At 36.3% G+C, this 13,918-nt stretch overlaps 1 protein-coding gene across 1 annotated transcript; it reads left to right on the top strand.

Moving 5' to 3' along the window:
• The first annotated feature begins 1,089 nt into the window (after nt 1-1,089).
• On the top strand, nt 1,090-13,390 carry LOC145632231 (1-acyl-sn-glycerol-3-phosphate acyltransferase 2-like). Its single transcript, XM_081684552.1, has 11 exons — nt 1,090-1,389; nt 2,050-2,172; nt 5,518-5,557; nt 7,578-7,651; nt 7,830-7,889; nt 10,733-10,810; nt 10,909-11,067; nt 11,606-11,731; nt 12,536-12,628; nt 12,751-12,837; nt 12,928-13,390. The coding sequence occupies exons 1-11, from the start codon at nt 1,309-1,311 to the stop codon at nt 13,114-13,116; spliced, it is 1,110 nt and encodes a 369-aa protein (XP_081540678.1). The 5' UTR covers nt 1,090-1,308; the 3' UTR covers nt 13,117-13,390.
• Nucleotides 13,391-13,918: the final 528 nt, after the last annotated feature.

Below are 13,918 nucleotides of genomic sequence, written 5' to 3'. Positions count from 1 at the left end.
CAAGTTGCACCTCACCACTACTGTTTATGACCACCACACCAGCACAAGACCCAAACCCTTCACACACCCCTCCATCCACATTGAGCTTCATCTATCCTTCCATAGGGGGCTGCCAGCATACCTTCAGCTTTCCACCCCCACTGCCAAGCTTCTATCCTCTTGCTTCAACTCACCCAACAAATTTGAGATATACTCCATCGAGTTCCACGGATTGCAAGGCATCCCTTCGAAGATCCACTTATTTATAGCATCCCATATTACCCAACAAATAGTCATAAATAAACCATGCTCTTTCTAGGGAACACGCTCAAAACAAGCAGAGGCAAAGTCAAGAAACGTGTTGAAACACCCCTGCACATCGCCCCCCAGGCCACTCACATCCCACATAAGTCGAGCAATCACACAATTCTTCAAACAATGGACCTCCGATTCAGCCTCCACCCCACATAATGAACATAAAGCAGCAGACGTCTACTGAGCCCTAACAAGGTAGGTAAAGCCCCCCTACACGCCCGCCAAAAAAATACTTTAACTTGAGGAAGAGTTGAGGCATTCCATATCTTACTCCATAAATTTGTAGAGTATGAAGACGATGCCACTAAGTCAGCTTCACACTCACCATAAATATTTCTAATCAACAAGCACAAATTTCAATGCAACTTAAATGCCATTTAATAAACTAAATCCGTTTATCTCTATGATAAAGTGGGTCTTGCTAATTGAGATTGCTTAGTCATATATTTTGTATTGATAAGTAAGAGTCATGGCCCCATGGAAGGTACATTGTTGTTAATATAGTGATTGGACTACCGTTGAGTTCAGTCTTACAACTCGCTATATCATTTTTGTTTTTACCATCTTTTGTAATTTATATATGCTGAAAAATATATTCTCATAAATTTTTACCAGAGTCATTTTAACAAACATGTTTATCTAATCCAATAACTCGTATATGACAAGATTACCGTCCTATTATTAAGGGGAATGGAGGGAGCAACAAGAGTTGGTGACCATCCATCTCCCACCGTATTGTCATTTACTCACAAATTCTGTTACACACTTACACAGTTACACCTTACACCTTCCCAAGTTCATTAAATTTTGGCAACCATATCATATTCATACCGTACCATTACCATACCAGTTTTTTATCAGCCTCAATCAATTATCATTATTTACTCGCAAACTACTCACATATATTCTCTCTCCTCCTCAAATCGCATTGCTCTTCTTCTACCTCCCTCCTTCTTCCTCTTCTTCGTGCAAATCTACTGAGTATTGGCGGTTTTCTTCGAACGAGGTCCGCCAATGGCGATTCCAGCTGTGGCTGTGATGGTACCTATGGGCCTACTCTTCTTCATTTCTGGCTTCATCGTTAATGTTATTCAGGTACTTCATTTTCTCGATCTATCGGATTTTTTTTCCCCCAATTTTTTCTGTTTTATTTGGTGAATTTTCGACGTTCGTTTTTTTTTTTTTTTTTCGTTTTGTTTGAGCTCAGTTACTACTCTGTGGCGTCTGTGCTACTATTATTGTAATTTGTTTTTTTTTGGTTAATTTTTGTTTTGTTGTAGTTTGATTTTTGAATTTTTAGGTTTTTTGAGTTGAGCTTTGGAATAATCGCCTAATTTGAATAAGTGAAATTTGAAGAATTTGAGTTTTTTTTTGCTTCAATTTAGGGTTTCTGTAATCTAATGAGGTTTTAAATTAGTTGTAATTTCTACTGATTTGTATAAATAAGAAACATTAATTGTTTAATGGTTTGTTTAATCAAATTTGGGTTTGAGATGCGAGTATATGATGTAAAGATCTATTTATTAGTTATTTTAATCTTCATTGGATGAAAATGTTACCGTTTAATCAATACGATGGTTATTACAAATTTTCTCAAGAATTTTGCGTAGTTTGTAGCGTTATTAGAAATATCCGGTAAATTAGTAAGGGTATGATCTGTTTTATGTTAATCAGTAGTAGTAAATATATTGATAGTGTGGCAGCAGATTATTTCCGGAACAATGGGTCCTATATAAGTGTTATGTTTTCTTTCAGGCAACTTGCTTTATTTTTGTGCGGCCACTGTCAAAGAATACATACAGAAGGATCAACAGATTTGTTGCGGAATTGTTGTGGCTTGAGCTTGTGTGGATCGTTGATTGGTGGGCTGGGGTTCAGGTGATTCTTATGATGATGTGATATCTTGCACTTGCTAAAAATGTATTGATAGTTAATGGCTTCAGCTTGTGTGGATCATCTCTATTTTTTTTTTTTTTTTTGATAGAAAACTGATGCTTTCTACTGTAGTAGGTTAGTAAACGAACTAGTGAAAGACACTCAAATCTCAGCCTATTTGAGTCTTCAGTGTTATACACTTATACATGTTCAGCTAAAAATATTTATATATGGTAGAGTAAATAAATTGATTGAATCATATGTCAATACACAACAATATTTTGTGCTAAACGTTCTTTTGAGAATAATCAGTATTGAAAGTGGTGGCTAGAGTTGAAGGTGTTTAAATTTAGAAAAACACACCCTGGTCTTCTCAATGAGCATGTAAGAATGGCCATTTTTGAGGGTAAAGTGTTGAACTAGTCGGTTATTCAGTCATATATGCGTGTATATGTTGGAGGAGCAAAGTGCTTTTTTATGTTTTTTTTGAAGCTAAATGTAGAAATAACAATGTTTCTTAGGTCAGCTGCTCAGTGGTATTGTTTAGGCAAGTCCTTATTTCTCAACATGAACTAGTACGACATACTCCCTCTGATCCCTTTTTTTTTTTTGCAACTCCCCCCCCCCCCCCCCCCCCCCCCCTCCCCCCCTTTTTTTTATTTATTTATTAAGAGCTAGCTGAAAGAAAAAGAAAGGGACTATTACTTTTATTAACAAAGTTGGAAGGAGAGAGAACTGGTCTAATCAAAAGGCGAACCAACCATCCCCAAACCTTCCAGCCTCCATCCATCACCACCATTAAAAAAAGCCTTCTTTCTTCTGCCCACCATCAAACTTCAGCAACCATTGTCACCCATCCCACCATGAAAACCAAAGCCACAAGCAACAATTACTTTCTGGTTATTATAGTTATCACAACCACAATTTGTAATTTTTTTTATAAAATTTCTATAGATCTAGAAATGTTGGTGGTGAGGGGGGTGGTAGGACAAATTTAGGTGAATGGAAGAGAGAAATTTGAGTGAAGGACAGAAAGTGACAACAGAGGGAGTGAAACGTGACAGTGGTGGTGAGGAGAGAGAAAGTGGTGGTGGTGGTGGATGGGTCTGTAGCTTAAATTATTTTTAAAAGAGGGTGGTGGATACGATGGGGCATAAGGGTGATGGTGGTGAATTTGGTGGGCCGATGGGTGAATCTGGTTGGCTGCTGGGGGTAGTAAATCTGGTGGGCAGGTAGGGGTGGATGTAGAACTGTAGGAGTGGTGAAATTGGTGTTTCGGTGGGGGTGGAGGTAGAGGTGGTGGAGAAGGTGGGAGTGGATGTGTTGAACCAGGTAGCCGTGAGGGTGGAAAGAGAATAGGTTAGAGTGTTTTTTTTTTGAAAAAAGAATAGGTTAGAGTTTTGATAATGGTGAGCTGTCTAAATTAGAGAGTGTGATTCAATAATAAAACATATTAAAGCTCACTTATGTAGTGGGGACCATGACCTAAAATAGAATGGAGCAATCTACAAGGGACGAACCAGAATGACATATGGGGCAAACAAATAGGGACAGAGGGAGTAGTGCTCTATGATGGGAAGATTTTATGGATGAGTTCAGAGTTTGTCATTTTAAACAGAAGTAGTGTGTGTGTGTGTTAATGCTATTAATGGCAAGGAGCTGGAGCTGGAGTGCTGGACAGTACTACAAATTTGAGATGTCGGGAATTGGGTTGTGGAGATTGAGACATGTAAATATTCAACAGAGAGATCGTAGATAGGTGGTCTTGACAGTATGTTTCATGTTGACATGATGCTGATAGCTATGATTTATATCCAAGGGGTAAGGAAATTTATGGTTGAATTTTCTTCTGGTTTTTAGCAGTTAATTAATACAAGGTGAAAAGGACAAATTGCCTTTCTGGATATATATCCTTTTAACAACATTGAATACTTGAATTTGAACATTGTAGTGAGAGTTTAGAGCCGAAGTTTTCCCGTCTTAGGCTCTGTTGTGTTCAACTGTGTAGAAACAAGAATCAGCAAATATAGATTCATTTTGAAATTTACTCAAGTTCTTATGTTAATTTGAATAATGTATATTATGTTGTGTAACCTCTGTTATTCCATCTAACCAAATCGGTCCTTCTAAACATACAACAACGTGCTTAAAATGTTGCTTCTGTCAAACTTTATGTGCAACAATCCACTAGTCGCAGAGGAAAAGAAGAGGGGGGGGGGGGGGGTTGACTCTTGTTTACTAGTATTATCATTACTAATTTACTATAGAGTATAATCTGTTCAGTTTATACATTTTCACTAATATAATCATTACTATATGATATAATCTATTCAGTTGGAGTGTTGGACACACCTTGATATACTAGTAAGGAGTAAGAGGTTGCCCCCGTGGTTCCATACAAATTTTCTCATGAAATAGTTGAAAGAAAGTGAGAGGTTGGAGAGATGTGAAGTAGGAAATTTTACATGACAGAAAAGGACTCATGTTATCAATTTGAGAATAATCTAATGGGATCCTATATGACAATGTTTTTATCTGTTATGTAAATTAAAATTTTATGGTCCATTGAAAGGTTTTTTATTCCTATATTGGTTACATGGGAGCTGATATGGGGTTTATATAGGACTATGGGCTTTTGTCCCCTTGGCTAGCTTTTGGGGATGTTTATCTTGTGTCCTGCAGTAATGGTATCATAGCCGACCACCATTACTTTGCGTCCATGTGCGACTGATGTAAGTGACTCTGATGCTTCTCTGATACTAGGAACCCTCTCTATACCTTCTTTCTTCTGCGTAGCACAAAGCCTTACTGTAAACAGGGGTGTTATGCTATGGACCATTGCAAGGTTATGAGACTCAAGTCCCACACTGGTCATATCGCGGAGGAAGGGGGTGACATGGTTTACATAAGGACTGTGGGCTCTCCTTCCCTTGAGCTTGTTTTTGGGGATGGTTATTCTGTGATCCCAAAATCAGGTCAAAGTTTACAAGATAGATTCTGACCACATCAGATCATATGAACTTTAGATCAATACCTGCAAAGACCTCAACCTTGGCTCATCAAAAGTAAATCTGATTCACCTACGGTTTGCAAATATAAATTCACTTTTATTATATTCAAGTTACTTCCTTAAATAATAAACTATATATTCAGAAACTTAATGATATTTGTATTTGCTTGGCCTCCTGTTACATTGTTTCTTAGACAGTAAACCTTGATTTTATGGGATTTCTGCTACTTTGTTTTCTTAAGTAATTCAGCGTCGTACTATATGGCTATGCGCAAAGCATTGATTGCTATGATATATGACAGTGATTAAAATTTAATACATTGGCTTCTGTTATGCAGATCAAAGTTTTCACAGATCCTGCAACATTTCAGCAAATGGGTATGTGCGAAATCATTTAGAACTCTTGTTTACTTATTATTAAGACAATTAAGTTATTATATATGTTACAAGGATTCATGTGAGAATCACTGCTAGGAGTAAGATTCATTGTTGGAACATAAATATTTTCTCTGTGTACCATTGAACATTGCATAGGTGGTCAATTTTAGTTTCTTGAAATTCATCACAGTCTTCAAAAAGCTCTAAGCTGTCAATTGGTTCGTGACTCTTCAACCTTTGTCTGAATTGACCATTACCTAGTATTCAATAAGGCCATTACTCTACTTATCCAAGTGCAAAGAATCAACAAGCTCATTACACATGCTAGAAAGAAGGGGAAGAACAATATGGTGATTGGTAAATAGAATTATGGACACCTAAGAGTTTGTTACTGGAATGTAAAGGGAAGCGAAGGAAATATTCCATGAGTTTTTATACAGGAGTAGATAACTATAATGAGGGAAATGATGTTATAAGAAACTTTAGCAGGTTATGAACGAGTACAAAGATAACCCTAGAAGAAATGACAGTAGAGGTGAAGTCAAACAGCAGTTGGACAGAAGCTCACTAACCTCAAGTGCACCTTTTGTGCTCAAGTTGCTTATACCTCCAGAACCTCTTTTGCAGCCATTGTTGATCACTTATTTTTTTTTATGCTTCTATTGTTCTTTGCAAAAATTTAGGGCAGACCAACTTTGAATTTATGATAATTTTGGCGTCATGTGTAGATGAACCATAGGTTTAAAATATTCAGGAATCTAGAAAGTCACAAAAAGTGAGACCCTGAAGGAAAGTATAGCTGGACAGGAATTCATCAACTATATCTTCAGGTTCATATATTAGGACGCCTTGAGTTGGCAACACTGACCCGACTACGCAATTGAGCACGGGTTTCTTAGATGACAAAGTTTTTTGATGCAAGTCTTAGGTGACAAAGTTACCAAGAGTAAAACCAAACTTTAAGAATCCATATAGCTAAATCTAATACTCCTGTTCCATTAAAAAATCGTATTCTCTTGGGCACTTAATTTTAGGAGAGTATTGGTGTTTGGGTTTTGTTTTGCATAAGTGAATTAAAAAGTAAGGTAGAGAGTTTACTATATTTCAATTGAGGAGAGATAAAGCGGGTACCATAATGATTTAATGTAGTAGATAGAAGATGTAAAAAATAAAGGAGGGAAAACAAATCAATTTTATAAGCAAAGCCAATTTAAGTGAGAAGAGCAACTTTTTTTTGTGGGACTAGCATTTAGAGAGAAGTGGGAAGTTTTTTGTAGGAAGGTGGGAGTACCTACTAATGATGGATCTTTGTTCCATTTTATAATGTTCTATTGATGATGTTCCATCATTTGAGGGTGAAGCCCAATTTTGATGAGGGAAGAATGATAAATTGTCTTATCTTGTAAATATCCAATTCCTAGCTCTTTTTGGCAATGGATCATGTGCATGAGGGTTTAATGAATCCTTAATCTTCTTTTTCAGTGTTCATATATGTGTAATTAGACTAAGAGTGGGCATTGGTATATACTATATAATATGTCATGATATTAGTTATTTTATATTATGAAGAAGTTGTATTCTCCAAGTTAAATTATTAGCGTATCAGTAGTGTTTGAATGTTTTTTATTTTTTTTTCTTGTGTCATGAGTAACCTGCTATTTAAATTAGGTATTTCTTTGGCAATATCTCTAACTTTATAAAGAGAACATTGGACTTTGAGAGACCGAGGGGTCGTAACTGTAAAGACTCCTCCCCTCCCCCCCCCCCCCCCCCCCCAAAATTAAAAAAACACGAATTTAGTCAAAACAACTAGGAAAAATGTGACAATATGAGTTTGAGATTGGATACTTGTGTTTGGGATTTTGAACGTTTAGTAAGCTAATCTCATCAATTCGTTAAATGATATTAAGTTTCTTTGATGTATATATACCGGAATCTTGGTTTTTGTGCTTTGTTTTTGATATGAACAATTAATCAGACTTTCTGCTCATTTACTCATTTGCTGTATGCAATTTCACAGGAAAGGAGCATGCACTAGTAGTGTCAAACCATAAGAGTGACATTGATTGGCTGGTGGGATGGGTGTTAGCTCAGGCAAGTATTTCTAATGCTGAATTTCAAGCATATATTGCTCCATAATCCAGATTTAGTCAACATAGACCTCCATTTTTGGATTCTTACTCATATGTTAATAGTTCAATGTTATAATTTAGGACATAAGAGTATGGTACATACTTTTTGCTCCTTAGCTGATCTTGCATACTTATGACAGCGAGCAGGTTGCCTTGGTAGCACATTAGCTGTTATGAAGAAATCATCAAAGTTGCTTCCGGTATGTAATCAAACATGCATTGCTTCTATGCTATGAATGCTAGATAACAAGTCATAAAACAGTTGCTATTTTTTCCTCGTGTTGTGATATCTATCATCTTGTCAGTATTATATGCAAGTTGATGCAAGTGAAAAACCAATAAGTTCGATGTGCATCATTCTGATAAATGCTTTTTTGTGTACTCATTTTGTATTGCCTTTTGCTGATTTGGTATGTCACCATTGTCACGTCATTATAGTTTGTTGATAAAGTGTGGGAGCAACATATGTTGCTCAGTCTTTCAAGTTTTGGATTTGTTGTGCTAATATGATTTGTGTGTTGTGTTAGATTGTTACTCAGTCTTTCAAGTTTTGGATATGTTGGGAGTGTCTTATATGAATTTGTTAAGCTTCTTGGTTTTTGTTATTTTTGGTAGATTATATAAATGTAATGAAGCATATCCTTTTAATCATGGCTACTTTAGTTATCATGGTTATTATAGTAATTAGACAGATTGGTAAAATCATAGAAAAAATTGCGGGATGCGGTCAAGATTGTGGTAACAGCCGCGTTGTCGCGAGAACGGCTTGTAACGGACAAATATAACGGATTGCGGAACCGCGGTGTGAATTTTTTGAATAAATTCACATTAATGGATTAAGTGCTGTTTATAGTCTTTAAGTTAAAAATGTTTTCTTTGAACATAAAATAACCGTATTTATCAAAATAAAAGCAGGTAACATATTTGGTGAATAAAAATTGCTAAATATCATGTTTTATAGACACTAATCAATTTCTAACACTACCTCCGTTAATTATTATGTGCAACTTTGGAATATTTTATATCTCACAAATAATACCCCAAAGTTGCACATAATAATTAACGGAGGTTGTATATTAAACGGATGTAACAGGCTAAAAAACGTTTCAACGCGGCGAGTCACCGTTACAGAACGGATGATGCGGGGGTGAAATATGTGATTTTTGTTGCGGCGTTATATAACGGGGTTTTGCGGAATGTCAAATCCAAAATCCGTTGCATAACGGCCGTTATATAACGGAACGGCTGAGTTTTAATTCCATATAAAACTGTTGAAGTATTAGATATGGACTGTATATCCAATTTCAACTGAAAATGCAGCCAGATGTTCGGAGGATTAAAAATTAGAAAAGCTGATTCAAGCTATTTTATGTACCTGCGGATAATTTTCCTAATCTGGCTTCTGGCATGATATTTGGACAGTGTTGTATTTGAGTCATAGTTTCTCAACTAAAGTTTCTTTTGGACAGGGAGGGTGGAAGTACACTTGCCAATTTATTTCATGGTCTTTGTTTTTTTGGGCTCACATAAATTCCTATGACTACTGAAAAATAAATAATGTTATTATCTTGATTTAGAACTCTGTATCTGTATTCTCCCTATATATACCCTACTAAATATATACTGTTGGATACATTTTTATGTGGCGCTTGTTGTGATATCCTCTAAGTCTAACTTCAATTCTTATATTATTTATCGACCCACTTTGTAACTTAAATGTCCCATATTTCATTTTTGCTTTATTATTTTCGATACCCCCTTTATTATCTTCAGCCCTTTGTTTGAACTCTGTTAGAAATAATACAAATTTGGAAAGCTAATGTCTTTTGATTTTCTTTTAAGCATTCCATTTGTGACAATGGCACAAAACAGGTAAGTGGTAAGTCCTATTGCCTGTTGGATCGCTATTTAAGGATTTCGAACAAAAGTTGACTTTCTAGCAGATATTTCCAAATATTGTAGTTCTATGGGCCATCTCAAATTCTAAATGATGTCTTTTTTGCTGACCAGATTCACACGTGTCTGTGATTGTGAACACTTCTTTTCAATTCATGTCAAAGTTGAAGATCATGCAATCTAAATCATGGATTTGTATAATTCTTTCGACTCAAATTAAATTTACGAATCCATGATGTAGATTGCATGATCTTCAACTTAGACATAAATTGAAAAGAAGTGTTCACAGTTCAGACACGTAAATCTGGATAAACAAAAAAGACACCATTGAGATGGCCTATAGAACTATAATATTGGGAAATATCTGCCAGAAAAGTCAACCTTTCGTTCTAAATCCTTAAATAACGACCCAACGGGTAATAAGACTTACATGTTTTGTGCCATCATCAGAAATGAAGAGCATTGGCTTTCCAAATTTGTATTATTTCTAACAAAGATATGAACTGTGCATAATATAGAGAGTATAAAAAAAATAAAGCAAAAAAGAAACATTGGGACATTAAATTTACAAGTGGGTTGATAAATCTATTATCCGAATTGAAGTTGTCTTAGGATATAGCAAAAAGCACCACATAAAGATGTATCCAACTGAAATTCTCGATCAGCATCATAATTTTTTCTCCTACATTCAGTGATGTTAACAATGTCGGCTCATCCAAATCTCGTTCCTCCTGAAAAATTAAATTTGGCTAAAAATAAAATAAAAGGGTAAGAACTACAAAGGGCTAGGGTGTGTAGCAATCTTCTTAAATAACTACCCTGCTGCCTCAGCATTATTCACACCACCCCTGGCGGCCAATTGTTGGGCTACGACAGCTAATTGCCTCAGTAGTTCACTCCTGCCATCCTAGTTCTCCTTAATTGGTATGAACACTGCCAATTTTGTAAGCCTATCCACAACCCAAATGGTGTCATTACCATTCTTTGACTTGGGTAGACTAGTAACAAAGTCCATCGAGATGCAATCCCATTTCCAGCTTGGGATCTCGAGTGATTTTACTGTCCCTTGATGTCTTTTATGTTCTTCTATATCTATATATATATTTATATGTTTTACGGAATGATGTTCATAAATTTCTGTATGCAGGTAATTGGTTGGTCTATGTGGTTCTCAGAGTATCTTTTCCTTGAGAGAAGCTGGGCCAAGGATGAAAGGACATTAAAGGTATTTTCATATATTGTTGTCTGTTAGAGTTTGCACGTACATTTTAAACTTATTCAAGCCCACTTTTATCTCACCTGACTCTTGTGGGTTGTCTGCAGCTAGGTCTTCAACGGCTAAAGGACTATCCTCTGCCTTTCTGGCTGGCTCTTTTTGTTGAGGGCACTCGATTTACACAAGCTAAACTTCTGGCTGCTCAAGAATATGCAGCTTCGACTGGACTCCCAGTTCCTAGAAATGTCTTGATTCCACGTACAAAGGTTTAACATCATTGCTTGATCTATTATAAGTGTAAATTTCATCCTGTAGGTCCTGTAAAGATACACTTGAACAAAATTTATAGACCACCACGGCACCACTCCCCTGTTAAAGTACTGTAGGTACATACCAGTGTCGACACACATGCATTCATGAATGTGTATGATTAGGTTCATGTAAATGTTTTAGCAACTCAAATGATGCTTAACAGTCTCCAAGGTTGACTCTTAGTGAACTACTTCTATCATTAGGCCCCTAGAGTGCTGTGTATGTTTTCAGTGACTGGGTAGTGGTTGTTTTTATGACTACCCTGTTTAGTTTAAAAATATTTCCTTTCACCCCCACTCGCTTTTGTAACCTTACTCCAAAGTTGGATGATGTGAGGGGACAACTTTGGTGAGGAAAAAAAGTATACAGTTTGTTGCCTTGTCCTGTACATTGTTTTTGTGGTCTTGTGTCTTGCTCTCTTCTCTTGCAGGCATTAAGCGTCATAATCAAAGAACCACCTTTGCTGATCATATTCTGTTACTCTTCGTGTAGGGATTTGTTACAGCAGTTAGTCATATGCGTTCCTTTGTCCCAGCAATTTATGATATGACAGTGGCTATTCCAAAAAGTTCACCTCCACCTACAATGCTGAGGCTATTCAAAGGACAGTCCTCTGTGGTAAGCAAAAGTACCTTCATTGCCAGGATTGGTTTTGCAAATATATCATGTTTCTGCTCTGTTAATTTTATGATGCCATAGCCTTGCATGAGTTGCATCTAGCTTTTCATTAGAATGTTTGTCAAATGGATAAGTGTTGTTAGCTGGCAGAGACTAGGTGTAGGTGTTTTGCATCCACATCAAGAAGTCGAGAGCCCTAGAACCTTGTTTTATCTCTGGCCATTTTATGTGGCACAGTTTGAGGCTCAGTTGCAGCTTGGAAGGCTTTAATTTAGGCTTGTTTAGGTGGATGGAAAAGAAAGTAAGGGAAAGGAATTGAGTGAGTTTCCATCTTTATCGAATTTGGTAGGAAAAGAAAAGAAGCTTATAAAGTTTCCTCTTTCCTATCCTTCTAGTATTGGGGAAATACTAAGAGATTTATTTTTTCCCCTAAGATGTGAACCTAATTTTCCCTTCCCTTTTTAATTGTTTTCCCATCACTTCCTTTCCTTCACTAAAAGAGTAAAATAGTGGCACCACATGTTTTGATTAAAGTAATGAGAATAGTGGGACCACATGTTTTTGAATTTTGATTGGGGAGTTAAGTAATAAGACCATATGTCCTCAATGGAATGGAGCAGTTTTTGGGGACTTTTCAAAAAGGAATAGAGTGCATTGTAAGAGAAGGGAGTATATACTAATTGTTCTGCTCAACACATTGAACTTACTAACCACCATAAGCTGTATGTTTTTTTTGCTATGGCTTTGGGTTAGAGTGTTTGCTGATTGTACTTCAAAGTTTATTATTGTCTTTGATTAACACAGGTTCATGTGCATATCAAGCGGCATAATATGCAAGATCTGCCTGAAACAGATGATGATGTTGCACAGTGGTGTAAAGATGCTTTTGTAGCCAAGGTATGAAATGCTGGGTACTAATTATTCTACTTGTGTGTGCTGAATATTCATGGCCTTTTATTTCGCTTGCATTATTTTTGTTGAAGAATTGAGTTGCTTCATTGGCTTAATTATTTGAACAGGATGCGTTGTTGGATAAACATAAAGCTGATGATACTTTTGGAGATCAACACCTTCAAGATAGTGGGCGACCATTGAAGTCTCTTGTGGTATGTAGTTAAAGTTTAAAGCCTTCCTCTGACTGTGTCTGCTGATTATTAAAAGTGGTGATGACTCCTCTCTTTTTGGTGAATTTGCAGGTGGTTACTATTTGGGCAATTACCATTATTTTGGGATCGATAAAATTTCTACAGTGGTCATCTCTCCTGTCCACATGGAAAGGGATTGCCTTCTCAGCTGTAGGATTGGGAATTATTACTATTCTCATGCAAATATTGATACAATTCAGTCAGTCAGAGCGTTCAACTCCAGCAAGGCAGCAAAGGTAGTCCCGGCAAAGGCAAAAACCACTGGAGACTCATCTTCTGACTCAAAACGAGATAAGCATCACTGAAAGATTAGCTTTGTTCATTCGATAATCACTTATTATTTGATTTTTCTAAAACACAAGTGATGATATATGCTAGTACATGTATCTTACTCATTATAGCTTGGGTTCAGATCTGTTCATGGCTTCATGCTCTCATTTATCTGTTCAAAATATGTATTCTACACTTATAAATATTGTTATTTTTTTACGGTCATCAATCATTTTTAGGATGATATGGTAATGGTAGGCCCATGAAAAAAATTGGATACTGATTTTAGCACTTAAATTTGACGGCATTGGTTTAGTGCTCCTTATTCCCTTTAGCCCTTTTGCCCCTTTGCTTTATTTTGTAATACGTACTATTTTTTGGGTGAGAGCATACGAGGCCTGAAGGTGTAATGTACTCTATAAATCAATGATGTTTATACCTTTTAATATGGTCTACTCATGTGGGCAAAAGAGCGATGCTCGTCCCAGGCTTGGAAAGGTTGAGGTTGCACTTAGACATGGTTTGGAGCTAACGCAGCCTTGACTTTGTACTTGGCTATGGCTTGGTCACTTGATGTTAGGCTTGAGGTTTGGCATGAACATAGATTTAATTTTTGTTATAGCTGTTTTTTCCTTGTTTTTCTCAATTTAAATTATTTTATTTGATACGTGTGTTTTTCTGTAGTCTTTTATGTCAAAATTTGTATGGAATAGATCATTACGAGTATAATAGAAAAATTAATTCTGCACATTACTTTTTGTTTATTTCAGAT

This window comes from Chenopodium album, chromosome 5 (genome assembly GCF_948465745.1).
Source record: "Chenopodium album chromosome 5, dcCheAlbu1.1, whole genome shotgun sequence".
In the NCBI taxonomy this organism is placed as follows: Eukaryota; Viridiplantae; Streptophyta; class Magnoliopsida; order Caryophyllales; family Amaranthaceae; genus Chenopodium; species Chenopodium album.
This window is presented reverse-complemented; position numbering and strand designations above follow the sequence as displayed.

Excerpts from the sequence above, each read along its gene's own strand:
- LOC145632231 (XM_081684552.1), top strand. The coding sequence starts at position 1,309 with ATGGCGATTCCAGCTGTGGCTGTGATGGTACCTATGGGCCTACTCTTC. Across the intron at positions 1,390-2,049 it reads TCATCGTTAATGTTATTCAG|GCAACTTGCTTTATTTTTGT; the intron begins GTACTTCATTTT and ends GTTTTCTTTCAG. Across the intron at positions 11,732-12,535 it reads TCAAAGGACAGTCCTCTGTG|GTTCATGTGCATATCAAGCG; the intron begins GTAAGCAAAAGT and ends TGATTAACACAG.